Raw genomic sequence first — 26,935 nt, 5'->3', positions numbered from 1 at the left:
CTTGGAAACACTGATAACAATCTGGCCGCCTTTTCAATAAGGTTTGGAGGGCTGAGGTGTGGTGAGGCAGCTGTGGTGGTTCTGACAGCAGCAACTGTGGGAGCAGGGCAGGATTTATTCCTGCATGGCCCTGCAGAGACATGTCCTTACCCTCCATGCTGCCTCAGGTCAGGTCCCACCCTGCCTTTCAAACCTTCATATCCCACGGGGATTAAACCAGCACCGGCGTCAATGCAGATCACTGTTCAAAAATCACGGGCCAGTAAAAATAAATGCAAGCCTCTTTGGTTGTTTGTTTTAAGCAGAGCAGAGCACTGTGTGTCTTGTGCAGAGCGGCATTTCCCAGCGCTTTGCAGCTGCTAGAGGAGGTAGTTAGAGATGCTGCAGCCGCTCACTGCCAACCTCTTGGTTTTTCCACCCGTCTTCAGCAGCCATGCACATTTTGTAACGTGTTGGTGTTTGCTGCATTGGCTCGAAGCACTGTGCAGCTTTGGCATCAGGTTGGGACTCTCAGCTGAGATGTGCTGCCCAGATTTTTCAGCATTTCTATGTGCTTGGCTTAAGTGCGAGAATAGGGGTGAGTCTGTGTATGAAGAGGTACATAGCCTTTGGTGAGAAGGTGGTGCCAGAAGGCGGGAAAACAGGAATCATGCCTGGAGTGGCTGCATAACTGTTGTCTGAATGAAGTTTTGCTTTGTGCATAGCACACTTCTAAGCTTATAATCTGTGTTTTTTCTCTCAGTCCTTAAAGAAGTCAGCTTTGGGTACCCAAAGGAAAGTGAGTTGATGGGCTGTTGGGCGGGTGTCTGTCCGCTGGCTGAGTGGTGCAAGAAGCTGCTTGCGTTGTCAGAGCCATAATCACTTTTGGGGTTTCTGCCTTTTGTCTGGTGGGGTTGCTTCAGTGGAATGCCTTCCACTTCCCAGACCAAAAAAGCCCTTATTGCTTTCTGACCTGGATGGCAATGTGCTGCTACATGGCACACCTGTCCTGCCAATGAGGGCTTCCTCTGGTCGTACCTGCATTACATGACTCTTGAAAATGCCCTTAAAGAAAAAATTCTTCTTGCATTGGGGAAGAAAAGGAAGTAGACTCTGGAGTAGTTCTCCTGAAGCTGTATTTATCGGAAAGGTCAGCAGTCTGTGGGCTGTGACTCACATCTGCTGCTGAAAATTGTGGTGGCAATCATGATTATACTTCTGTGTGCACTGCCAGCTCACTGTCACTCCACCAGCGGTTTCTATAGGAAATGCCTGCAGCCAAGCTGCAGAAGTTTGTCAGCTGGTGTTTGAGTGTAGGATGAGGTAGGTTTCAGATGTTACTGAGTAAGCTGAGCAGTGAAATCCAGAGGAGTTGGGTGTTTTCAGATGTGGGTTGCATCTGGGTGCTCCTGGCTCCATAATCTGTGCATTGGAGGGGCACAAGCTGGAGGCCAGAGACATCCACATGTGTAGGTGGAGAGAGCTGCTGCCTGATGGCATCCAAAAATTTTCTTCTGGCACCTCTGTTTCTCTCCACTTCCATTGCAACAAACAGCTTCAGTGTGCTTTCTTAGGCACGGATCTGCTTCTTGGGCTGGTGTGGAGCCGAGGGAGCTCTGTGGGAGGGAAGCAATTAGCATCCAACTCTAGTGCGTTTCCATGCAAAAACCCTATCCCTGCAGATCTGCCCATGCACAGACAGTCATCTTGCACAGTTGGGCTGCAGGTAAGGGCCTTGCTTCCTGTGCTCAGTTCCGAAGCTGCTTTTCTGAGTGTGTTGCAAGAAAAATGCTGAGTGGGGCTGGTGCAGCTCTCATGCTGTGTGCAGCAGCGCAGCCGTTTTGCTGAGCTGAGGAAACGAGGTCAGATGAAACGCGTGCAGAGGAATTTGGCAGGTCTCCTTTGGCTATAAAAGCAGGCTGAAATTCTTATTCTTGGATCGAGGTAGAGAAGGTCTGGTGGACAGTCCACGTACCTCCTCATGCCTTTTTAAGTAACTGCATTGCAGGAGGTGCTGGGAAATGCTAGAAGGGCCCCAACATCATCTTTTCTCGCCAAATATGGGTGGACAGATGTATGGCACTCTACTAATTAGTGTTAATAAGGCCTTTTGTTCTGCCTCAGGAGAAGATTGGCTGGCGGAAGGAGGCGTCCCACCTGCTGGTCTTCACCACGGATGACGTGCCCCACATAGCTCTGGATGGGAAGCTGGGGGGGCTGGTGCAGCCCCACGATGGCCAGTGCCACCTGAATGAGGCCAATGAGTACAGCGCATCCAGCCAGCTGGTGAGTGGGCACAGGGACAGGGACAGGGTGTCAGCGGGCCCTGTGCTGCTCTGGGCTCTGTTTGCTCCTGATGAGTGTGGTTTCACTCTTTTCCTCAGACATCTCCACTCACTGAATGCACTTGTGATGCTCGAAGATGGGTTCGGAGCCCAGCAAGTTTTGTCAGGATTCACTGACAGGGAGGGAAATGTAACTTGGCACGCTGAAGTGCATCATCAACTGCGAAGTGCCCAGGGATTGTCAGGCTGTCAGCAGGGAGGCTGAGCCCACCTTGATGTGGCTGCAGCCACGAGCACAACGCGGTGCTGATCCTATTCACAGCCTTTGAGCACAACCCTAACGTAGATCTTAGTACTAAATAAACAGACCAGCCCCTTTTATTTCTCCCTTTATTTAAACTCAGTGGAGGAAACTTCTGTGGTGAATGAGCATTTGTCTGCTGCCTAATTATCACATCCTCCTGCAGAATGGTGCTTTATCCAGCAAGTCACAAGCACTAATTATGATTTTTGTTCCTGCATACACCACTCTGTAACAAGAGGTGTTTCTGGATGGTTGCCTATGGCTCCTTAGAGAACCCCCTGTCCACAGCCCATGCAATCTTGCAAGTGTTTGCATTCCAGAGTACAGCTGCTGTACTGGAGCTGTGCTGGGGAGCTGGCATGGGGATGCTGTGTCAGTGTTTATTTGAGTCTTGGAGGCTCTAAATCAGCCCTTCAGCTTGCAAGTGAGCGGGGTGCTTTTTCTGAGAGCAGCATTTCAGAAGCAGATTGGGGGCTGAAACTGGGGTTTCAAAGCTCTTGAAATGAACACTGTTTTGTTGTTTTGTTGCTTATGGATTGCTAGAACAGTATCTTCCTGCCAGCCTTTCTTTCTCTGAGTTCTGCAGAATTGAAGTTTATTATCATTTCTTCATGGCTCTACTATGCACAAGAACAGGCAATCTCAGCTCTCAGAGAAAAATCACACATCCCTGCTTAGTGCAGTTCTAGATCATGGTCATGTCTTGCATCCCTGGGGTTGGCAGTTAGGTTATTACACATGCACATTGGCTGATAGCAAAGTTGAAAGAGGAGGGAAAAAAAATTTGTTTCAGGTGTTACTGTGGCTCATGGTGTTGTCATTTCATATATTCTAATGATAGATGCAGCAGAAATATTCAGGGAGTGACAGAATTACCGGAATGTTTCTACTATTTCAGTTGTAGATGTAGTGGTTCACTTCACACTGCAGTGAAATGCCACAGGTTTTGCTGTTGGGAGAAGAGTAATGAAATTAGTCTTTGTGCTACCCATCAGTCTTTCTGTGTTGTTTTTCCCCTAGGATTATCCTTCCCTGGCACTCCTTGGGGAGAAACTGGCTGAAAACAACATCCACCTGATTTTTGCTGTTACAAAAAGCCATTATGTCCTGTACAAGGTAAGTGCTGCTGAGCAGTCCATGGGCAGGGCTTAGTGTGCCTCTTGAGAGCATCTTGGCCATGATGCCCTTAGGTCACACCAGCTTGGCACAGCTGTTACCTCTCCCTACTAGCACCTAGAGCATGGTCATTCAGTGAAAAGCACTAAAGCTGCTTACTGCAAGCAGATCTCTGTGTTAGTGAGCGTGTGCATACCTAAAATAGACCCTATCCTAATCTTGCCGCCGTGCAGCAGATGGGAGAGCAGAAACCTGTTCAGCCCTTTCCGCTGTGACTCAATCCCATTACCTAATCCAGTACGGTACCGCTGCCCAGCTGTGTTTTTCCATCTCCCTAGCCCCAACCTGAGCTGCTTTGCCATTCCCACGGCAGGAGGCTCTTCCCTGGGGCTGTCTCATGGCAGAAATGGGTGGAGGGATGTGGGGATGCAGATTGGGTTTTTGGGAAGTGCATTCTCTGCACTGAGCCAGGCAGGCAGCGAGGTGCTGGAAGTCCTCATGGGGCTGGGGGCTGAGCTCATGCTCCACACCCGCTCCCAGGGAAGCTTGACTGCCACATCGCATTGCATTGCAGCGCGTTTTCCACTTGTTGTCTTTTCAAGAACTTCACTGCCTTGATTCCTGGGACCACGGTGGAGATTTTGCACAAGGACTCCAAGAATATCATCGAGCTGATTGTCAAGGCCTACAACGTAAGTGTGTTTTAACACCACAGCTGCTGTGGTGGGAGTGCCAAGAGCTGAGCTCGCTCAGCCCTGCCTCGTGTGCTCCACCCAGGCTTGGCTGCACCACTCTGGTCCTCTCCGCAGTGGGTCGCTGCTGACGTGCTTGCATCCACCCTGGGGAGGGAAAGGAGCTGCTTGTCTTCTTTAGGATGATGCTGATGGTTGGGCTGATGTCATCTGCTTGGGCCCTTGCTGGGCTGGCAAGAAAGCAAAGCATGAGTGGAATTGCACCATAAATGCAACCTGGATTTAATAGCTGTCACAGACTACCCTACCGTAAGAGAAAATAGACCATTTCTTTGCTCTTTGATGCTTGGTGACCTGTCAGGGACATGACACGGCTTAGGAGACATCCTTGGGTTGGTCACTGTGCAACTCTATGGAGATAAGGGGAGCAGAGTGACCAGAAGCAGCTAGGTAGCGAGCTAATGGGATAGCTGTCTGAATTTGTTGGATTTCTGCTGGATCCTTATGGTTCAGCTCTGTGCTTCTGGGAGGATGTTGGGTGTGTGAGATGTGTAACTCAATGTGACCATGTATGAAAGTGTGTTGTGGAAATACGTTGCTCCACCCGTGTTCTTTTTGGCTAAACTGAAATACTGTCAGCCCTCAGGTAGGGTTGTTCATACATGCAGTGTCTGAGCTAATCTTTGCAGCCAGGGGGGCAAACAGTGCACTGCTTTCCTGAACCCATTCCCAGCAGATCTGATAATGTTCCTCTCTACAGCACTAATGGGTTTCCCATGGCAGGTGGCCTTGGAACCACTGCAGGTTCAGAATTCCCTTGTGTTCACACTGAAATGCTCCTCCTTAGGGTGTACCCCATGCTGTTACAGCTTTATTTCAGTCAGAAGTTGCTCCATCTTGTGGGCAAGGTCCTTCCTCTGAATCTCTCTGGAGTCTTCTGCTCATTTCTCAAGGTATTGCAGGCCTGGGGGCCACCAAACAGCACAGCAGCAAAACCCCTCCAGTAGTGGCTGCAGTGCTGTGGAGGTATGCTGCTTTGCAGTGCCAAGTGGCTAATAATAATTGGATTTAAATTAGGCTAATAGCATTACCCAATAAGGCTGGTAAGAAATCTTTGTGTTTGCATCAGAACGTAAGATGACCCAGGTGGGGTCATACCATGGTCCTTCTGACCTGCTATCCTGTGCTCTGTTGCCTTTGTCTTTTTTGGATACCACTCATAATGCATTGCTTCCAGCCATCAGAAGAACTAAACAAAACAACCTCATTTCACATTAATACTTATAAACAGAGTTTTCCCTTTATTTTGTTTTGGCTTAAAAAGTCTGGGTTGTGCAGTAGGGTGGACAAATGAGAAGAAGAAGAAAGGGAATAGGAGCGTACCAAAACATCGCAGATGGAGAACATCTTTCACTTTAAAATGTTTCACAAAGAAAGAGATTTTACATTTTTTTTCGCCATAGAAAACCTGGTATTTGCTATTGGCTTATCCAGAAATTCTGGCATTTCTTCTGCAGAGGAAAGTTTTTCTAACCAGTTTGTGTTGAATCAAGAAAGCAGGGCAGAGTTGCTGATTCAGTTTCAAGTGTGTTTTTTATGCCCCCTTTGTGCAGTACAAAAGGCATCGTGGGATGAATGCCAGTGGAGTGTCAGGCTCTGCACTCTTCCAACAGACTTTGCTATGGGGGAGGTGTAGATGTGCACACAAGGCTCTGACCTACAGCTTGGAGATGAAGGAAATGGTCCCTTTGTGGTTGAGAGTGTTTCCTTTTTTATTTTGTTGTATATGCATCTTTTCAGTACAGGCTTCAGTGGTCATCATGACCCTTGTAGAGTGCATAAACCATCCCCAGGTGTTCCAGTCCAATTCCAGGTATTGTTTTTTGTATTGGTGCACACATGTCCTGGCTGCCTTCTGAATACAACAGATAAGATAAAAGATAGAAGATAAGAATGCTTTGCAAAAGAAACCTGCCTGCCTGTATTAACCTGATAACTTTCTTTCTCATTGTGTTTCCAGAGCATTCGGTCCAAAGTAGAACTCACTGTCTGGGACAGCCCTGAGGACATTGGCTTGACCTTCACTGCCACCTGCCAGGATGGATTGTCCTACCCCGGGCTCAGAAAATGTGGAGATCTCAAGATAGGAGATACGGTGAGTCTGTCTCTCTGCACATCCTGGCTGCCCATCTTCCTCTGCTAGCCTCAAAACTGTGCTATGGTAGTGTAAAAAACCCACTGAGAGCAGCTCTGCCAGCTGAAGAGCTCTTCCCTCTTCATGGCAGGGTAGGTGGACTAGATGGCCTTTAAAGATCCCTTCCAGCTCAAATGATTCTGTGTTTCTGTTATTCTGTGAAGTCCGGGTGGAACTGAGCATGTTTGGCATGACCAGGAGGGCATATTGTCACCTGGCATCAGCACTGCATTGCAGGGCCAGCAGGCTCAGCCTGGCTGGGAATCCTGAGCCTTTCTCCAGGCTTTTGCTGTTTGCAAGGACTCATTAGCAGGATGATTTCCTTATTTGAGAAGAACAGCTTTAAAAACATACCAGAGCGCTAAGCACTTGGACATATAAAAATAGTTTGGAAGAATAAACAGTAGCTGAACCTTTACCCCTCCAAATAAGGGCTATGTGAAGTGTTAAAAAGGAAGGTGGCCTCAGAATTTTAGCTGACATTACTGGATTTCAGCTCAGTGGGTAGAATCAGTCCCTAAAGCTGTGCCAATCATAGGCACGTGCCCTCCTAATGTCCTCAGCAAAGTCAGATCCCCCTTGGAGCAGGAGCATTAATCTGGTGGCTGGGCCTGGGCTCTGGCCTTTGGCATGAAGACAGAGCTCACCCAGCTGTTGAGGTTTGTCCCTGCATCCCCTCCTGCTCAGCAGCTTCTATGAGCATCAGAGTCCAGCTCCTGTGAACAGCTGAGAGAGTTTCCCCAAAGAGATTGACATCAACACCGGGTCCTGAAATATTGGGGTCTCATACTGGTGGCATGTGGAAGAGAGCAGGGTGATGCCCTGAGCTTGCTTTCTGATGTAATGGCCTTTAGTTGTACCAGGGGAGGTTCAGATTGGATACTGGTAAAATCTCTTCTCAGAATGAGTAATGAGGCACTTGCACAGGCTGCCCAGGGAAGAGGTGGAGCCTGGAGGTACTCAAGAACCATGGAGATGTGGCACTGAGGGATGTGGGTAGCGGACATGGTGAGATGGGCTAGAGTTGGACTTGGTGATCTTTGTGGTCTTTTCCAACCTTAATGGTTCTATGATTCTGTCCTTCTCTGCAGTTTATGTTTGTTCCATAATTAGGGCTTTATGAGTGATGCAGGTTGGGATTTTCACAAAAGGTGCTAAATCCTTCACCTTGTAGATACCTTTGGTCCTTGTGCTGCATTGGCTAGATCTGTGCTGGTACTTGCTTTCAAGCAAATGTCATATTTTTGCTGTTATGAAAACCTGTCTGTTTGCTAGACTTTTGCCCCAGTTATTTCAGGCAGGCTGCCTCCTGCCTCACAGAAACCAGAGGTCTGTGATGAAGAACATTAACTCTCATGGGTGATGGTAATAAGCCTTGAAACTTCACTCGAATGCCTGTGGTGTGTTTTGAAATGAGCTACCCACAGAATAATGAACACTTTGGTGAGGGCTGAGATGTGGGTTCAGCAGGCAGAAGCTGCATGAGCTATGTGGGGGCATGAAGGCAGTGAGAAGAGTGGCTACGCAGTTGTGTGGAACTCCCCTAGCACAGCTCCAACACTTCCCTCTTGGTGGTTCTCCCCTTGGCGTGTGGTTTGCAGGGATCGAACACCAGCTTTGTGCCTCTGCTTGTCCTGCTTGGGTCACACGTGGCCAATATGGGGAACCAGAGTGGCGGTGAGGGGCAGAAAGGAGGTCAAAACCTTGATGGGCTACCAGGGCACTGAGGTGCCCACATGAGGTGGAGTTGGGGCAGTTCATCCGTACCTGAGAGACCATTTTAGGCTGCACACTGACTCCCCCCTCGCCCTCTCTCTCCAGGTTTCCTTTGAGGTTGCGGTGGAGGCCCGTGGCTGCCCTGCTGAAGACACCTCCCATGTCTTCACCATCAAGCCAGCCGGCTTCCGTGACACATTGGAAGTGGCCGTCACCTACAACTGCCTCTGCGGCTGCACCGGCCACGCGGAGCCGGCCAGCAGCAAGTGCAGCAGCAATGGGACCTATGCCTGCGGGCTGTGCGAGTGCGATGCCGGCTACCTGGGGGCCCGCTGCGAGTGTGAGGAGGGGGCTGGCGGGGAGACCCAGCCTGGGCTGTGCCGTGAGGTGGAGGGAAAGCCTGTCTGCAGCGGGCGGGGGGAGTGCAGCTGCAACCAGTGTGTCTGCTATGAGAGCGAGTTTGGGAACATCTACGGGCCCTTCTGTGAGTGTGACGACTTCTCCTGCGCCCGGTACAAGGGAGTTCTCTGCTCAGGTAGGTGCCGTCCCACCCCCCACCCTCTGCTTTGCCCGGACTGCAAAATTGCAGCTTTGGCATTGATTATTTGGGAGCGTGTTTGCTGATATGCAGCCTTAGTGTAGTCCTCATGAGGCCTCATCTGGAGTATTGTGTCCAGCACAAGAAAGATGTGGGGCTGTTGGAGCAAGTCCAGAGGAGGCCATGAGGATGCTCTGAGGGTTGCAGTAGTTCTCCTGCTGAGAAAGACAGGGGAAACTGGGCTTGTTCAGCCTGGAGAAGAGAAGGCTCAGAGGAGACCTCATTGTGACTTTCCTGTACTTAGGGGACCTTATAAACTAAAGGGAAAGTGACTTTTTACATGGTCTGATAGTGTGATAGGACAAGGGGGAATGACTTTAAGCTAAAAGAAGGGAGATTTAGGTTAGATGTAAGGAAGATATTTTTTACTCAGAGGTGAGGCACTGGCACAGGCTGCTCAGAACGCTGTGGGTGCCCCATCCCTAGAGGTGCTCAAGGCCAGGTGTGCAGCCTGAGCGGGTGAGTAGCAACCAGCCCATGACAGGGGGCTGGGACTGGTGGGCTTTAAGGTCCCCTCCAACCCAACCATTCTGTGAGTCTATTACAACAATCACAGGCTTGGATTCTCCCAAGCTTTTTCTTGCCTTCTTAAATTGCATTTCTCCACTTGTGCCATGTGCCCACATAGATACCATCTTTTTTTAAAGATAACACATTTGAAGCAATCCCCTGGCAAGTGAAAGGAAAGGTTGAGTTTTGGTTTGTTACTCATTAGAGAAAATCTGTATTGGAAATTCCTAAAGGGACTTTACATGCAGACTTTTCTGCCTGCTGGGAAAACAAATCATCCACTGGTCAAGATTTAGCCAGTCTGCTTTGCTTCAGCAAAGGTGGAGGAGCTATTTAGCAGTGTTTGCTAAAATGGCAATTCCTTTAATTCCTTTTCAGCCTGAGGTCATGTAATTTACCTTCCACACGTTGCCTGGATCAGCCCTAAGACATAATTCTTTCACCTGAAGCTGGGTAAAATGTTACTCTTCAAAACTTCTTTGTTTTCAAAGTGAAATACTTCCTCAAGTGAAAATCTCAGACCAAATTTCCAAAATGCTGTGCAGGTTTGCGTTAGCTCTCTTGTTGGTAGAGTAAGCTCAGAAAAGCAGCTGTTTTTCACTGTTCTCTGGAGAAGTGGAGGGATTTTTCCCCACTGTGCCTAACCTGCAGGCTTCTGAGCAAGTGCTGAGCTACCCCTGGGTAAGTGCATTTATAGAATCATAGAAATACTAAGCTTGGAGAAGACCACTAAGATCACCAAGTCCAACTCCAGCCCATCCACACCTTGCCTGCTAACCATGTCTGTCAAGTGCCACATCTCCATGGTTCTTGAACATTTCCAAAGACAGTGACTCTGCCACTCCCTGGGCCATTGGAGACTGTTGTGTTGGTAGGCAGGTTGGGGCTGTTGAGGCACTGTCTGCATATGGGAATGGCAATCCTCTGGATTTGGCAGCAACTGGAAACAGCACTGTGGCAAGTCATGTGTCTTCTGTTGCACCTAGTGGAGGGCTGCTGGTGGTGGGAAGAAGGGCAGAGCTGGTTTGGGATATGCCAGTTTTAGAGTCATTGAAAAGTGTTTGTTTTTTGTTTTTTTTATAGCTGTGAAAGAAAACAAAGTAGAGGCTGAGGCCAAGCAGCTCCAGGGATAGACTGGTGGGGTGGTTCTCACCATGCCTCCTGGTATTTTATTGTTTTGTAGCCTTTTTTTCTTCTAAATTCCAGCCTATTGAGTAAGTTTTCTCAGCCCAGGGGGCTTAGGGCTTCTCCAGCCCACCAAAAGTGTCTGAGCTTGCACAGCAGTTGGTTTGGGGTGTGCCCCAAACTGCCCCTAAAGAGCAGCAGGTCTCTGGAAGAAGTAGCTGTGGTAGATTCAGCTTTTCTGAAGAAGGAGGACAGAAGAGTTTCTGAACACTGCGCGCAGCTGTGCATCATGTTGGGAGATTCAGCACAGGGTCTGGCCTTTCCTAGACAGTTTGGATGGCTGCCATGGAGAGGCAGAGCCCTCTGCTCACTGCCTGCCTCCCTTCCTGGAGCCCGGCTCAGGAATTTGCAGATCACTGTGCATCCCCATGGCTTTTGGACCCCTTGGCTGCCTTCCAGCAAATCTGACAAATGAGGAAACATCTCAGTGCTAGTTGCATTCCTAAGGTCCTATAAAATGAGTTAGTTAGAGGGAGGAGAGGCCCTGGTGAGAACATCATGCATTGGCCACTAATGAAGCAGGACGGTTCTCTGGAGGGCACGCTTTGTTAGCTGCAGCTAAGACCTGTATTTGCAGGGGGTGTGAGTAGTACAGCAGCTCCTTTACTTCGGTGTGCCTACAGAAATTTCCTTGTCTTCACCACTGCTGACGCAAAAAGCTAACATCAGCAATAGGCTGTCAGATTTGCCACCCAAAACCACTTCTGAAAAGGGATTTAGGAAATGGCAACTCAACCAAAAACCCGTGGCTTGTTGCACAGAGACTCTATCTACATAGACCTCCAACTGCCTTGCGGAAACTGAAAAACTTCAAAAACTGCTGAGGGTGTGCAAATCTTTCATGGCCTCCATAGTTATATCTGACTGCTTCCCTTTCCTTGGTCTGCCAAATGGGGAAGAACTCTGGGTTTTTGGTCACAGTGGCATAAGGCTTTTGTTTGTTTTGCTGCAGCCTCACATTAGAAATCACACTCCTGCTTCTGCAATTTGTTCCAGGATTTCCTGGTTGCAGGCGCCACATCAGGGTTCAGCAGCTCTATCCTTGTGCTGGCTCTCATGGGAAGATGCTGCTCGGTGCCGGTGCTGCAGTTTCTGGTTGTGCAAGAGACACAGAACATGCTAGCCCCATGCTTTGAGGACAGTGCTCACGTCTACTGGCACCACTGGCATCTCTGCCTTGTGATTTCTGATGTAGCCTCTTACTGTACTAATTCCTACAGGCTGAGACACTTGGCCTGAAAGCAGACCTTTTTCCCCACTTCTGAAGTCATCATCTGTCTGCTTGCACCAGGGCTGGTGTGCCAGGGAAGGTCTCAGATGCAGGAACAGAAGGAACCCAGTAACCATTTCTTTTTTTCATCTCCGCAATCTTCATTCCTACCACACCAGCTTTTACCAGAAGCTGCTGTGTTTTATTAAGAAAGAAGTGGGCAGTACTGGGTGGCTCCAGAGGTGGAGATGGTGGCTGAGTGTGGTTGGGGAGGGGGAAAGGAACTTCCCTGTGCCTGCAGCTTTGGCTGCTTGGCTGCCGTGCTGGACCGTGCACAGCAGATGGTGAATAGCCCCAAAGGGAAAAGGATGCTCTGTGGAAGAAAAAGGGAACAGAGCTTAAACCACATCTGCTGTGTTTTCTTTTCTGCCATGTCAAGTTTTGCTATCTTTGTTGTTTTTTTATTTGGGCAATTTAAAAAAAAAATTGGGGGCTTGAGTGAAAATGCAGAATCTGAGTGCAGATGCACATCACTGCCTGAAAGTGCAGAAAGATTTCTTTTGTTGTTAGTGTTACAGGGCTGTGTCTCTTTTCTTTCCCTCTTTGCATCCTCCCCACTCTGGGCAGAGGTGGGTATTGTGTGCCCATTACTGTTTCTCAGCAACGAGCAGATGTGGTGCAAGCATCTCGAGATCTTCTGCCTGAGTGAGGAGAAAGGAAACCTCTGGTTTGTGGTGTACCTTTCCAGTCCTCGCCCATAAGCATCACTTGGTGGGAGCTCTCTGCCCATGAAATGTTTTGGCTTTGATGAGAATTTATACAGACACTGCAGACATTTTGTAATAAGCCAAACCCTACTGGAGGGCCTCCTCTGCTCTCCTCCTTTCTCTGGGTTAAGCTGCTAAGCTGGGCATGTTCCATTTGCTCTCATCACATGGCTTAGCATGAAGAAATTAGGGGTCACCAGGTCAGCTCTGTTTGCTTCCATCATGTGGAGCAGCCTGGAGAGATGTAAAGTCCAGGGCAGCAGGGCTCGGAGCTGGAGAGATTAAGAGGATTCCTTCTGCTCGTCCCTGTGCTGCTGGGCAACTGGGAAGGACTAGAAGGACATGCAAATTTGTGGTTGCCCCTGCAGGTGAGAGGGAGCATCCCTGTGAGTCTCCTGAAATCTCACTGTTTCTCCACCCTTCCCCAACCTTTCTCTTCTCCTTCCTCTCTGTATTTATTTCTTTTTAAACCTGGTTTCTGTTCCGCTCTCTGCAATGCTGTGCTGAGATGTGTGCTGTGTTCCTTCGAGTGTATGCCTTTCCCATCCTGCTCCATGCCAAAGGCAGAGAGCTGAAGACCTAAAATAGCATAAGAAACCTTGCACCCAGCTCCTGTCTTTCCCTCCTAGGAGCTCTTTTCCCTCTTGCACAAACCAAATGGTACCTCCTCCTCTCATCCTGGACTTCTCCCTTAGGTGCCAGCCCTCGGCTGGATCCTTAAGGATCTCCCCAAGGCTGTGCTCCAGCAGTGCAGGGGGATTTCCCAAGGACCATATGTGCTTGGGAAACATATGTGTCACCTATATGTGTGCTGGGCACCCGCTAAGGGGTTTTTCTGTTTCCAACCTCCTCTGTTCTGATGCTTGCAGAAGGGTTTGGGCCAGTTTTGTCAGCCCCAAACAGTCACAGCCTTGGAGAAGCCATCAGGAACTGATGGATTTGGGGTTTTGTCCTGGAAGGATTGAGCTCTGTTTCTCCAAAAGTCCCATTCCATGCACAGGAGGAAAATGCCAGCTTTGCTTACCCCTCCTTTCCCCCTGCCCAGGCCCTCAGTGCTGTTGCAGACCTCCCCAACCCTGGCAGCGATCCCTTCAAGGACTTGACCGCACAGAGTGCTGCTGTTCCAACCGCTTTTCACTTGGGGTTTCTCCTTGCCCTCGAACAGGCCTTTTGCAACCATTAATGCATGCTAATGAGGCATTAAATGCCATGGCAGAATTAAAAGAATACAGCAGTGACGCTTACTACATCTTTGTGGGAGCCAGAGCTCTGCCTGGGGTCTCTCTTAAAGCAGCAGCAAGAAGTATCATCTGATGGCACAGGCACCTGCCTGACCCCATGTGCAGGCGCAGCTGCTCCACAGACTACAAACTCCAGAAAGCCCCCAAAATATGAATGATACAGACCTGGAAAGCAAGCTATGCTGAGCGTGTGCTCCTCAAAGGGAGATAATGATGTGGGGTGGTCTTGCCTAAATGCTCTGCCTTTATGGCTGGTTCCTTTGATGCCTGGATTTGACCTTTCTGATCACACTAATTAACAGAAAGAAGTGGTTGGAAATGGATGCTGTGTTTTGGGTTGAGAAGCTAACAGTCTAAAGCAGGCAGGTGAGTGAAATTGTGTTTCTTATTGGCATGCACAGACAGCCCCTGAATTTTGCTCAGTTTAGAATACCAAACAGACCTAAGAGTGCTGCACAGCTGTGGATTCTTTCTCTTTTCCTATATCTTATTTTGAATGAAATTCTGACTTCTTTCAGCTTCTTTGGGAAGGGAGAAATCTATCCCCAAACCATGGACCTTTGGTGAACTTGCACCAGATTATGTGTTTGTATCCAAATGCGGAACTGGGCAAGGCTCCCACAGCATTGGATTCTGCAGTGAAAGAATGTCTCTTTGCTCTGGGGACCACTCCTTGTAATGAGGTCCAGCTGAAAGGACATTCAGCACATTTGTGCCTCGGTAGGCTGGGAGTTAGCCTGCTTTTCATTTTAAGGATGGGCTTGAACCATAGAATTTGACCCTAGAGTTCAGGCATTTGGGATCCTGCAGCTTTGTTTTGGAGCCAGGCTTTATTTTAAGAATAAATCTAAGGGAACTGGGTGGTTTTTTACGTGTGCTTTCTGAAATCCATCCCTGCTGACCTGCCATGCTGCTGCGGAGATGGATCAAGGAGTATGGAAGTGGGGGTGATGGATGCCCTATCCCTGGTGACACTCAGTGTCAGGCTGGATGGGGCTCTGAGCACCTGGTTGAGCTGTAGGTGTCCCTCCTCATTGCTGGGGGGTTGGACCAGATAGCTTTTAAGGGCCCCTTTCAACTCAAAGGATTCTATGATAAATGGGGGGAAGCTCCTGGCTGTGGGTCCATGGATCATCACTTGCAGCAAGGAAGCTTTGGTAATAGGAATTATCAGCTATATATCAGCTATAAATCATAATGAATTCATTCATGCTCGTAAGAGGTGAAGCTATGGATAAGCATGTACTCAGTTTGGCTGGGTTACTTCAACCCAGAGCTGTTCTGGAACCATGACACCCATCCCAGTTTCATCCCCTCAGGTCTGGCAGCCCCACATCACTCCCAGCAGCTGTAGCAGAGTTGGCAGTGGAACCTGAAAGCTCTCAGTTCCCAGCTGTGGGTCCCCCTCCAGAAAGCCACATGGGGCTGAGGAACTCATGTAAGCAAAAGTCAGGAAATTTGTGGAGCGCTGAGATTTCTTAACCAGAAAAGAAGAAAGAAAGAAAGAAAAAAAAAAAAAAAAAAAAAAAAAAAAGGCTTTATTTTAAGAAATGCAGGAAATGATACATCAAAAAGCCAAAATGGGCAGAAAATGGGCAAGGACTCATCTTGTGACTACATTTCAGTTGCACTTCTGCAAGGGAAAGAAGGAAGATGAGGGAAGGCTGGCAGGGCTCTGCAGGAAATCCGCTCTGCCCCAATTCACCAAAGTGAGCCTGCAGTTCCCAGAACCCTGAGCTCCCTGCCCAGTTCCTATTTAACCCAGAAGCTCCCAAGTGAGGGAGAAATGCGAAGGATGAAGGGGGTGAGGACTTTTGTTATTGGAATGCTGACGGTAACATGGAATTAGTGATGTGACTCATGTTGCCCAGGGCTGAAGTCACAGCTCAGGCATGGATTTCTTCTTCCAGTTTTGCTTTTATTGGTCTGCATTGCTGATGCTATTTTCAGTGGTGGAGCTGTGAGCACTGCCAGTGCGAAGGTTGAGTAAAGCATTATTTAAAGCCTCATCGATTCGTGGCCAAAACCCCTATGCTTTGAGATATAAATATCTGCTCATATTAATGCAGTGGCAGGATGCACAAGTCCATGGTGTCTTGTGTAATTAGCATACAGAAAAGCTCTTTTTCCCTATTATCTGCCTCTTAGTGCTTGGTTTGTTGTTTCAGTGCTGTGCTGTGGGTAGATGAGCATGGGCGAGTGCTCTTCTGGCACGAATGGAAGCAGTCGGTGGACACATTGCAGCTTACACAGAGACTTCAGTGCCCTTTTGCAGCAAGGACACAGGGGTGCTCCTGCAGGACAGGGGAACGTTTCCCATCCCCGCTTCATTAACTTCCCCGAGTCCTCCCTGCCCGCCAGTGCCAAGCATCTGGCAGCGCAGTGCTCATCAGCCTGCGGCTCCTTTGAGTCATGGAAAGAGATTAGTGGCAATCCAGATGATTTATTTGCTTAAACAGGCATGCGTCTTACCAGAACCCTTTCCCAAACAGAAAGTTTCCAGACTCTCCCAGCCTCTTCTGGTGTCCTTCTCCCTCCCATGCAAACTGTGCAGGACCAGAAGCTCCAATCCTGCACTCACACAACAGGCCCGGTCCGTCAGTGCCTCATGTCTGAGCTTTGGCTGCTCCCTCTGCTCTAGGCAGATATTTTTGGTGCCTTCAACTCTGGGGAATGCAAACAACATGTAGGGCAGCAAGAGCAGCGGTCAGGGCTCAGCACTCTGTGTAAGGGATGGCACTGGTGAGGCTGTGCATTGCTTGGACATGCTTGTTTATTTTAACCGGGTCCTGCTCCACCTTTCCTCTCTTGTTTTGTGGTGGTATTGTTGGTTTTTTTTCTTTTTAGAGCAGTCATGCACGTAACCAAAAATGACAATAGCAGGTGCACAGAGTTTGGGAGGTGTTACCCCTAACATTTAAAGGTTTACTGGTAAGTACATTACCAAAGCCAGAGGGAGCTTGTCATTTCCCGGCTAGATGGGGATCTTTTAAATGTCTCACATCCTCTCATTTCAAGGATGGGAACAGAAGAAAACATCTTGTTATGCTTGGAGCACATAATGAATGTATTTTGGCTTTGCAAAACTGCTCTAATAGAGACTATGCATATCCAAATGGTTAAAGGCCTTGCTGATGTCCTGCACAGTGAGTGCTGCAGGAACAGAGGGGAAGGGGTGGGCCTGGAGCACACTCTCCTCAGTAGTCCTGAGGCGGTTTTCTTCTCAAAAATGAATCTGGGAAGCAGGGTTCATCTTGGGAGTGAATTCCCATCTCCGGGTCTCTGGGTGTACTTTGAGAAGCAGATCCACTCCTGCTATGCCCTCATGAGGCATAAATGTGTCCCACCCAGCCTTCAGGCCATGCTGGATTGGAGATTCGGAGCACCGCAAATGGAGCTCTCAGTGCTTGCAGAAGTGGCTGTTCTTTCAGGCTGGTGCGGGCAGATGGTAATATCTTTGCTGCTAAAGGTCAACATGGAAATTCCCACTCTTGGCTTGTTCCCCATGGTGAACTTCTTGCACTTTAAGCCAGTGTGGCCAGGCAGAAAACACATTTCAACATGTTTTTAAATTTCAGGCTCACAACCCAAGCTTAGTCACCTTCATACAGAAAAGCTGCTCCACTGTAGAAACCAAAGCTGTTTTCTCCAAGAGGCTGTTTCTTCGTTTTTCTGGTTGCAGTGCTGGAATAGGATACAAATTTGGAAGCAATTGTTTCCCTTCCCCATCTCAGTCTGTTAGGCTCCATCCCAGCATCCCAGGTAGGATCTCTGCCCTCCTGGACTGGCCTGGCACCAACTGCTTGCAAATACTGAACCATTTCATGAGCAGCAAGACTTCTAGAGATGGATTTCTAGCAGATTTGTATCTTGCGCTGGGCTCTGCGGTGTCCAAGGGGATTGAGCTGAAAGTAATGATGCAGGGCTGCTTTTCCTAGGACAGGGAATGGCTTGCACTCCAGTCAGGACTTGGGTGGTGTGAATGCATCAGATTTAGGCAGAAGAAGTAACCTTCAGAGGTCTTATAAACACAGTCTCCTCCCTCTGGTAATGGCTGAGCATAAAGGTTGGCTCCAAAGCAAACAGTGGGAGCACAGAAGAGGCTGCTGGGATGAACAAGAAATCCACAGAGCAGAAGGTGCTGCCAGGACTTCTGGCAAGGGGCACAGCTTGATGCTTCATGGTCCCTCTGGTGTTCTCAGGACGATGGGAGAGGCAGAGCTATCAGTGGTTTAGTGCTGATGAGAAGAGCATGTATATAGTTTATATTATCTGAGCTACTTGAGGCTGTTTCCAGTGGGAAAGCTGAGCTGTAATTAGGTTGCTGATGAGCCTTGTGGAGAAATCACGGCTTCAAAAGCATCCTTGCTCCTCAGGACCAACCACAGAGGAATTCGAGCAGTGTTTCCAGTGAGCTGATGGATGCTGTTCCAAAACCAGCTGCTGGGCAGCCAGCCATGGCACTTACTGTAATTGAAAGCCTTTAAGCCTGTTGATTTTCTCAGGCTGGCCCTTAATGCCAGCTCTGCAAGGGGATGCTCTGGTAGGGGAGGACCCTCACAGAGACACCAGTGTCACACAGCACTGCTCTGGTCGTCGCTGATGCCCTTCTCACTGCTCTGTCCCCTAGGCCATGGAGAGTGTCACTGTGGGGAGTGCAAGTGCCACACAGGCTACATTGGGGACAACTGCAACTGTTCCACCGAGACCGCCGGCTGTGTCTCCAGCGATGGGCAGATGTGCAGCGGCCGCGGCAACTGCATCTGTGGGAGGTGCCAGTGCACCGAGCCTGGAGCGTTTGGAGAGACCTGCGAGAAGTGTCCCACCTGCCCAGGGGTCTGCAGCACCAAAAGGTACGCATGGGGCTTCAGGAGGGACTTCCCGATGAGGGGAGAGGGATTCTTTGGTTCCTGGGAGGTTTCTGCCCACCCAGGTAGAGAAGGTCCTAGCATCATGGCCAGCTGGGTTCGTACTGTCACCTCTCCTCTGACAGTGTTGCAGGCACTGAGTATATGCACAGAGCAACAAGTGTTGCTGTCCGTGTTCTCGTGGCCCCTTTCATTTTAGTGCTGCTCTGCTCTGTAGGCTGGCAGCCCAGATTTGCTGAGCTGAACATTTCTGGGCTCAAGTAGCTGTGAGATGTGTGATTGCAGAGGTGGAGGTGTCCTGGCCACGCTTCTGCCTTGATCTTAGACAGGAGGGATTTTGCAGTAACTGATATGCAGCTTCCTACATCCAAAGGGCAAACAGTCTCCAGACCTACAGCTATTTGCTTCTTCACTGAATCCACCTCTGAAACAAATCCATCCTTGTAATAAAAATGGTTGACTCGGAAGCTTCTCTTTCTGTACTCATTCTTTCTCTCTGTGTCTTTCTGAAGGGACTGCATTGAATGCAAGCTGTTTAACTCAGGAAGACTGGATAACCAAACCTGCCAAAAGCACTGCAAGGATGAGCTCATCACCACTGTGGATGTTCTCAGTAAGTACACAGCTGAATCATTGAATCATTAAGGTTGAAAAAAAAACACAAAGGTGATCTAGTCCAACTATCACAACTGTCAAATCATCCTTACCATGCACATTAACTATGTCCCCAAGTACCACATCTCCATGGTTCTTGAATACCTTCAGGGACACCTCCATCATCTCCCTGAGCAGCCTGTGCCACTGCATCACCACTCTTTTGGAGAAGAAATTTTTTGTAATTTCCAACCCAAACCTCCCTTCATGCAATATTAGGCCATTACCTCTCATCCTATCACTATTACTTGGGAGAAGAGGCCGACTCCTGGCATGGCATAGCCTCCTTTCTGAGAGTTGTAGAGACCCTCCTCTTCTTCAACCTGAACAATCCCATTCCCTCAGCCACTCCCCTTAAGACTGATGCTCCAGGCCCAGCAAACAGTACCCAGTAACCAGCTGCTCTCAGCAAGACCAACGCATATCAGTAAGGAAAGCCTCAGGTTTCTAAATGGTACTTAGAAAGCATAATGTATGACCCTTTATGTAGGTTGTAACTTGTATTGCTTTGAGTGTTCGTGTTAGCAACTCAATTGCTGTTGTGTTTGTATTTCTGGATTAGCTATAGTCTCAATGTTAAGCAAAACATCCTTGAATTTAAATAGCATCTTAAAATCTGGATTCAAGCAGCCGTACATAATGTTTCCTCATTGCCTTTTGGAAGGAAGCAGGTTAATTTCATGTAATGAAGTCATTTAGAAAAAAATTTGAAAGAAATAATGAGTTGTATGAATTGGGCAGACTGATTGTTGTAGACCTGAGATGCTAATTGCTGTAAGGTTAGCCATTAGTACATCCCTCTGGGCATGCATTTGCTACCTGCAGCTGTGACTCTGCTTTTCTGAGCTCACAGCTACATGAAGTCTGCCCAGGCCTGTCCAAAAGATTTGCTTCTTCACCACACCTGAGCAGGTCCAGAGCTGGTGTGTGTAAGGCCGCTGTGGCCAATGCAAAAGAGCAGGATAAAATCAGGAGACAGGAGAGATTAGATGAGCTGTGAGAGAGTGTAAAAGGACAAAATGTCTCCCAAAAAAGGCATTCTATAATCTCCCTGAGAATTCATCTAGGAAGAAGTATCCCCTGTCCTGCTCCTGGTGTCCTCTTCTGAAGGTCATTCCACACCACGTCCCTCAGCAGATACCTTTCTCCCTTCTTTTCAAGCTTCACTCTGGCAGTCCCTAGTTGCTCTTTTACAGGATAAAGGAGAGCCAAACAATGAAAGCTTAAGTCTCAGTCCTGACTTTGACCTTGTCAACAGCCCTTGGAGTTGGGGCAGAGAGGCCAGTGCTTCTGGAGCAAGCAGGGATACATGGCCATCCATGTCTGACATTTCTTGCTTCTCTTCCATAGTTTGTAGGGTATACAAGTGCTCTACCTTGCTCATCCTTTCTCTCAATTAACAACCAGCATGCTTTCCTACCTTCTCCTTTGTGAGGCTTGCTCTTGCTCTCCCCATCCTCACTGCAGCTTGCTGGGGAGTGAACCTGTCCCAGTGCACTGTGAAAGGTTACAAGACCATCTTAAATGCTTCTGAGCCACATGAAGCTCCTTTCTGATGCCTGGCTGCCCCATGTTTCTAAGGAGCCAGCACATACAGGAGATTAAATCTTAACTCTTCTGCCTGCCTATTGCATAACTCCAGAGCTAGCTTTTGTGCTGGCTGCGCCCTGGGAGGTGAGACTGGGCTGTGTTGGCCAATCCCCTGCTGCTTTCAGAGGAAAACAGCCAAATCTCTGTTTTAAGATGTGTTGAGGAATTATGCTTATTCTACTGTTGTGCTGCCGCAGTCTGATCCTGGGTGGTGCTGAGATTTGAGAGCTCAGAACTTGGAAATCTGGGCTGCAAAATATTCCTAGAGAAAGTGCACAGGGACTCACAGGCAGACCGAGCCAAATCCTCATCCTCAAGTGTTTCTGTGATGCAGCACGTGTTAGAAATCCCCGCTGAAAGGCTGAATGCTGGTATTCATCACTGGCAGAAAGAAGACACAGGTTTGCATGTCACAGCAGTGGAGCAATGAGCACTGCTGGGATGTCCCAGGTGCCTTTTGGCTATGGGCTTGAGCCACAGAACCATGGAACCATTTAGTCAGAAGACCCTTAGGAGCAGCAAATCCAACTACCAACTAACTCTACAAGTCCATGACTAAAATATGTCCCTAAGCACCACATCCACACTGCTCTTAAATATCACCAGGGATGGCAACTCTACCACTTCCCTGAGCGGCCTGTTCCAACACTGTGACACCTAGTAAAGGCCAACAAGAGTCGTCTTTAATTGCTCTATCTTTTAGCAGAATATTGGTGCAAGGCTGGGGCTGGAAGCATTAGGGCCTGAAGGAGCCAAGTTATCTGCTTGATAGCATATAGGGGCATTAGTCAAGAAACTCACAAGTGTTATCTGTATCAACCTAATTGACCTAATTAATCTCCAGCCCTGCCTTTGGTGCCACAGGTGCAGGTACAGTGGTTGTTTATGTCCTGAGGAACATAAGGGAGAAAGATAGGAAAGATAAACTGAATGGAGAAAGGGCTGGGATAGCAGTGGTCATTATTGCCATCATTTCTCAGTGTGACAGTCAGACACAGATGCTAGTGACAAGCAGAGTATTTTCCAGGTGCCAGAACCTCAGCCGTGTCTTCAAGACCAATAGGCCAAAGTGGCCCAGATGCCTTTCTTGAAAATGCTATCCCATAAAGGCAAGAAGGGCTCTGCAGGGCTGCCTGCCATGGCTGGAGGTGCTGCCCTGCAGGGGACGTTTCCTGGGGCAGTGCAGGAAGGGCTGAAGGCACACATCTGTGGGAATTAATTTATCTCCTTTCTTGCAGCCACCCCACCTCCACTTTCACGCGAAGCAAGATCAAAGTGTGCTGATGATTTCCAGGAACAGTTTTTGTTCCCTATGTTCCTCCATTCCTAGGGTGCTCACCTTGCTAATTCCCCGTTTTGCTCAGGCCATTTCCGTGTTCCACCAGCCACTCTCAGACAGAGTGCCTTGCAGCAGGACCAGGGGCAGCTGCAAAGCAAAGGTACCACGGTGGAGGCTTTTAGGCTTTTCCTAATGCTTTGCATTCTCCCTTCCCCCACATGATGCTGTTTCAGCTCTCCCCGCCGCTGGGGCTGGGCCGTAATGTGCACCATATGTAGGACAGGAAGCCCCTCGTATGGGAAGGAATGCACAGTCCCCAGCATGACACGGCTCCTGAATAGCCGGGGCTGGCTCTGATACTGGGCCTCTGGGTGGAAACGAGCCTCTCCGAAGCACCTGGCTGAGAATGAAGGTGCTTTGACGTATAGGGTGTGCTGTGCAAGTCACCAAGTTGCCCTTATTATTTCAGAAACGGATGACCCCAACGCAATCCTGTGTGCCTACCCTGTGAACAACTGCGTCATGAAGTTCACCTACTCGGAGCTTGCCAATGGGAAGTCCAACCTCACCGTCCTCAAGGAGCCAGGTTGTGCCTCCTTCATTTTCCTTGCTGACAGAATGAGAGGTGACAAGGCTGCACACAGGTGCAAAAGAACTGAGCTGATTGAACAGGGCTGAAACACAGAGCCAGGTGCTTCCAGCGTGGTTAATGAAAGGCTTCTAAGAGTGCGATGTGCACCTGAGCTGCCAGCATTACTAGCAGGTGGTTCAAGAGCTTTCTGCCAGATCAGGTTGCTGAAATTAAACATAGCCTGCTCAGGAAGCAGCAAGTATGCCATGCCCTGGTTTGGAGACAGAGCTACAGGGAGGAGAAACATGAGTTGGGAAAACCAGTGCTACTGCTCTGAAGTGAGGCTGCTAGGCATACCCCCACAAGTCCTGTGGATTTCTGCTTTTCCACTAACCAGTTCTGTTCCCAGCAGCACAGTGCCTGTGTCACAGCCCCCCCGGAACAGCTGTTTGCTGCATATTGCTTTCATCCCATGCAGAGCATGTTTCTCAGAGGAAACCCCATGTGGCATTGCAGGAAGAGCTGGCAAACACCCAGTGGGAGCTTATCATGCTTTGCTTGGGTCCTCTTGAGGACACAGGCCAGAATGGGAAGTCCCAAGGGAGGCACGTTTTATTTCATTGAGGTTGCAGCTTGCACTTAATTGAAAGACCAGTTGATTAAATTAAGCCAGTTAAGATCCCTTCCTTTATGGAGAGGACTACTGTTCTTTTTTTTTAATTCAGTCCTTGCTGCCAGTGCTAACCCCAAAGCCACTTGCTCAGCTGCGCTCCTGTCACCCTGATCTGGGATGCACCTGCCCCAGAGCTGATTTCCTTCTCCCCCTCCTTTCCAGAATGCAGCTCAGCCCCCAGTGCCGTGACCATTGTGCTGGCTGTCATTGGCAGCGTGGTGCTGATTGGCACCATCCTGCTGGGACTCTGGAAGCTGCTTGTCACCATTCACGACAGGAGGGAGTTTGACCGATTCCAGAGCGAACGCACCCGGGCGAGATATGAAATGGTGAGCACTGGGAGGCTGGGGGTGGGCCCTTGGTATTGCAGCAAACAACTGCAGTGATGGAAAACAGAGAAATGAATGTGTGTGCTGTGCTCTTGGGAACATCAGGTGGACAGGTCTATGAGAAGCATTCTGGGAAGGCTTCCTGGCCATGGGGTTGCTCAGCATTTCAGGGCATCAGATGGGACGTTGGGTAGGATCTGTCAAAGCCAAATGCATAGTTACGTGTAGAGCAGAAAGGGGAGGATGGAAGAGGCTGTCTAGAGAAGCTGTGCATGTCCCACACCCAGAGGTGCTCTGGGTTGGATGAGGCTTGGAGCAAATTGGTCTACTGGGAGGTGATCCTACCCATGGAACCAGATTTTGAGATCCCTTCACAACCAACCATTATATGACTCTGTGAGATTACACATAGCTTTGCCATGACACAGATTTTGTTCCTTACCTTTGTACTTTGTTCATTTTTCCAAAGGCATCCAATCCTCTCTACCGAAAGCCCATTTCTACGCATAATGTAGAGTTCACATTCAACAAGCTCAACAAATCTTACAACGGTACAGTTGACTGATCAGGTCTCAGCACGTGGGACCGCTGTGGACAATTGCTTGACTGTATTTGCTGCTTCTCGACTTGAAGATGGGATCTTCTTCAGGGAAGAAAATACTTTACAACAGGACTGGTCGATGACACGAGCCTGTTATTTGCACAGTAAGGAGAAAAGCAGCATGTGTGCTGTCTGATTTGGGACATGCCGATGCCATGGCAGGCTCACCAGTTGTGCTCATGGATTCTGAGCCCTGTGACTCCACAGCCCAGGTTTCTGGATCTATGAAACCTGCCAACGAAGAGAACCAAGTGCCACATTGCAGCTTTAGACATATCCCATCCCACTAGAAAGGGTGAGTAGGCCAAAATCAGGGGAAGTCATGGCATTGCAGGTTGGGAGGGGGGAATTAGCTTAAAAAGAGGAGGGTGTTGGAAGCATTTGTGTAAGAAATTAGGATACAAGAGTTCTGCAGTCTTTAGAATTTTTTTTTATATAAAAACAAAATAAAACTATTGTGCATATATGATGCTAAAGTGGAGTTTGTTGAGCTTAATGAGCCCCACACCAACAGATGGACTGACCTAAGATGCACGCTGCTGCCAGCACAGCATGTGCTGCCTTCTTTCTTTATCAGCAGTGTCTTATCAGCCCAAGCACTGCAGCCAGGAGCCACGGTGACGCTGCACAAGGTATGTTGACTTAATGCTGTGGTGTTGACTGAGGGCGGTGACTGCCAGAAGCAGTTCACGTTTGTTTGGTGTTGTTAAACAGCAGGGAGGCTGGGGGAAGCCCCAGGGACATGGGAGTTTGGTCAGAGGAAATGTTAAGCAGCAAGCACCACTCCTGGGGCTTCACAAGCAGGCATGCAGTCTGTAGGGTGGCAGCTGCCAGCACAGCGTGCCAGCCTCACAACAGCCTTTGAGGGCTGCACAGCTGAGGCTTTAACACAGAATAGAGCTGGAAGGTCCAGATAGGTTGCTGGTTGAATCTAGTGTTGTTTCCCCTCCCTGAACTGTTCCCCCGCCCCATGTTTTCCTCTGGAGCTGAGGTTTAAGTTACCCCAGATGACAGCTGCAGCATTAAACCCTCCCCAAGCTCTGCCCTGGGACTGCAGCAGAAGGCCAGAGAGAAGCCAGAGCTACTGCTTTGCTTTTTTTTTTTTTTCCCTTGTCTCTTCACCCTGAACAGACCATGCAATAGTCAGCTGAAGGAAGCTTGCCAGGGAAAAGCAAAAACAAATGGTGCTCGTTGTTTTGACTTGCTTTTCTCATTGGAAAACAGCCATGAACCCATCCTTCCGGATTTTTTTTTTATGTATTTGTTTTTGCCTCTATAAACAGCAGCTCCTACTTGCTCTGTACAAACAGCTCTCCTTCGAAAAGCTTATGGGCCCCCTCCTCCTGCCAGCAGCACTACAGGAACACAACAAACCCCACTAAAAATAGCTCAGAATGGGGATTGGTAAGAGTGCAGCAAGTTGCACACCGTCAGCATGGGATCAGGTGTTCTTAAAAAAGAACAGAACAAAAACCAAAACAGTGCTGTCTTCACACTTGATTTTTTAATTCAGAATCCAGCAAATCCTTTGGATGATCTCCAAATTGGACCAAGCAAAAGCTGCTTGAAGTAGCACGAATGTTCTGGGGTACAGAATGACGCTGAGCAGGAAGAGCAGAGCTGCCCAAGGCACACCATGACTGTGCACCACTGTTCTGCATGTGCCTCTCCCTGCAATTTCACAAGAAATAGGAAAGGTCTGAGCACAGCCAAGGGCAGCAGCAGCTGCTATGGTGGCCAGCTGGCTGCAGCAGCCAGTAATCTCATAGAAGCACAGCAGCTCTTCAGGGGAAGCTAGTGCTAACTGCGCATTTCCTACCTGGTGCTTAAGTACAAGGCCAAGCTCTACATTCAGAAAGGCTCATCTTACATAGGGCACAGGTTGTTTCTTATAGATCAGCTTTAGCTTGGTTCATTTGGTTGCCACACACAAAGCACAAAGTGACCCTGGCAAGGGAAGGGCAGCAGGAAGGAAAGTGGTGGGAAAGAAAGGAAGGGCAGCAACTTTCTGACCTTGCTTTGCCACCCGGACCAGCCAATGCTGTGAACGCGGCTCTGCTACAATTGCATCTAAAAAGGAAAGGCACAGCCCATGCCCCCTTTTCCAGTCTTTCTTTTTCAGATTATCTTTAAGCTGTGGCATTTCCCAGAACATCAGCTTGGTGCTGAGAGCACAGGCAATAGTAGTAGCTCTAGGAAGAGAAGCTTGGCTCACCATGAAGGAGTAATTTGGGTTGGGTCTCTAGATCAAGTTTGCTTTGTATTACTTCTAATATCAGAATCTTTATACAACTAGTTGATTGCTTGTTTCTAGTTTTTATCAGCTCTTCTTCCAGGTTTAGCTTCTCCATAAGATTGCACATTTAAAAAAAAAACACATAAGGAAATGATGCTTAGACTAGGAAGGTTTTACTTTACTGTATAAGCACATCCGCCTTTACCCTTGGAGCAGTTAGTGCCAAGCTCAGTCATGGGAATGGTGTATTTCAGTCAGCAGCAGTTTATTTGTGTCCCTAAATACACGCAGCCTGACCACAGCTAGCATTCCTGAATGAAAGCTAAAGCAGAAGGCA

The 26,935-nt window shown here is 48.7% G+C and overlaps 1 protein-coding gene across 2 annotated transcripts in view; it reads left to right on the top strand.

Annotated features, from left to right (window-relative positions):
* Positions 1-24,826, top strand: part of ITGB5 (integrin subunit beta 5) — a 40,811-nt gene extending 15,985 nt beyond the window's left edge. For both annotated transcript variants that reach the window (XM_085228440.1, XM_085228441.1), the window contains exons 6-15: positions 2,104-2,265; positions 3,589-3,684; positions 4,287-4,376; positions 6,397-6,531; positions 8,392-8,821; positions 18,428-18,650; positions 19,178-19,278; positions 22,658-22,774; positions 23,595-23,761; positions 24,231-24,826. In XM_085228440.1, coding sequence (XP_085084566.1) covers positions 2,104-2,265; positions 3,589-3,684; positions 4,287-4,376; positions 6,397-6,531; positions 8,392-8,821; positions 18,428-18,650; positions 19,178-19,278; positions 22,658-22,774; positions 23,595-23,761; positions 24,231-24,326 — 1,617 coding nt within the window. In that variant the 3' untranslated portion in view covers positions 24,327-24,826. The remainder of the gene's footprint in view (positions 1-2,103; positions 2,266-3,588; positions 3,685-4,286; positions 4,377-6,396; positions 6,532-8,391; positions 8,822-18,427; positions 18,651-19,177; positions 19,279-22,657; positions 22,775-23,594; positions 23,762-24,230) is intronic.
* Positions 24,827-26,935: the final 2,109 nt, after the last annotated feature.

The sequence above is a fragment of the Meleagris gallopavo genome, chromosome 7, assembly GCF_905368555.1.
Source record: "Meleagris gallopavo chromosome 7, MGAL_WU_HG_1.1, whole genome shotgun sequence".
NCBI lineage: Eukaryota > Metazoa > Chordata > Aves > Galliformes > Phasianidae > Meleagris > Meleagris gallopavo.
The sequence above is the reverse complement of the archived record's forward strand: the minus strand, read 5'-3'. Positions and strand labels throughout refer to the sequence as shown.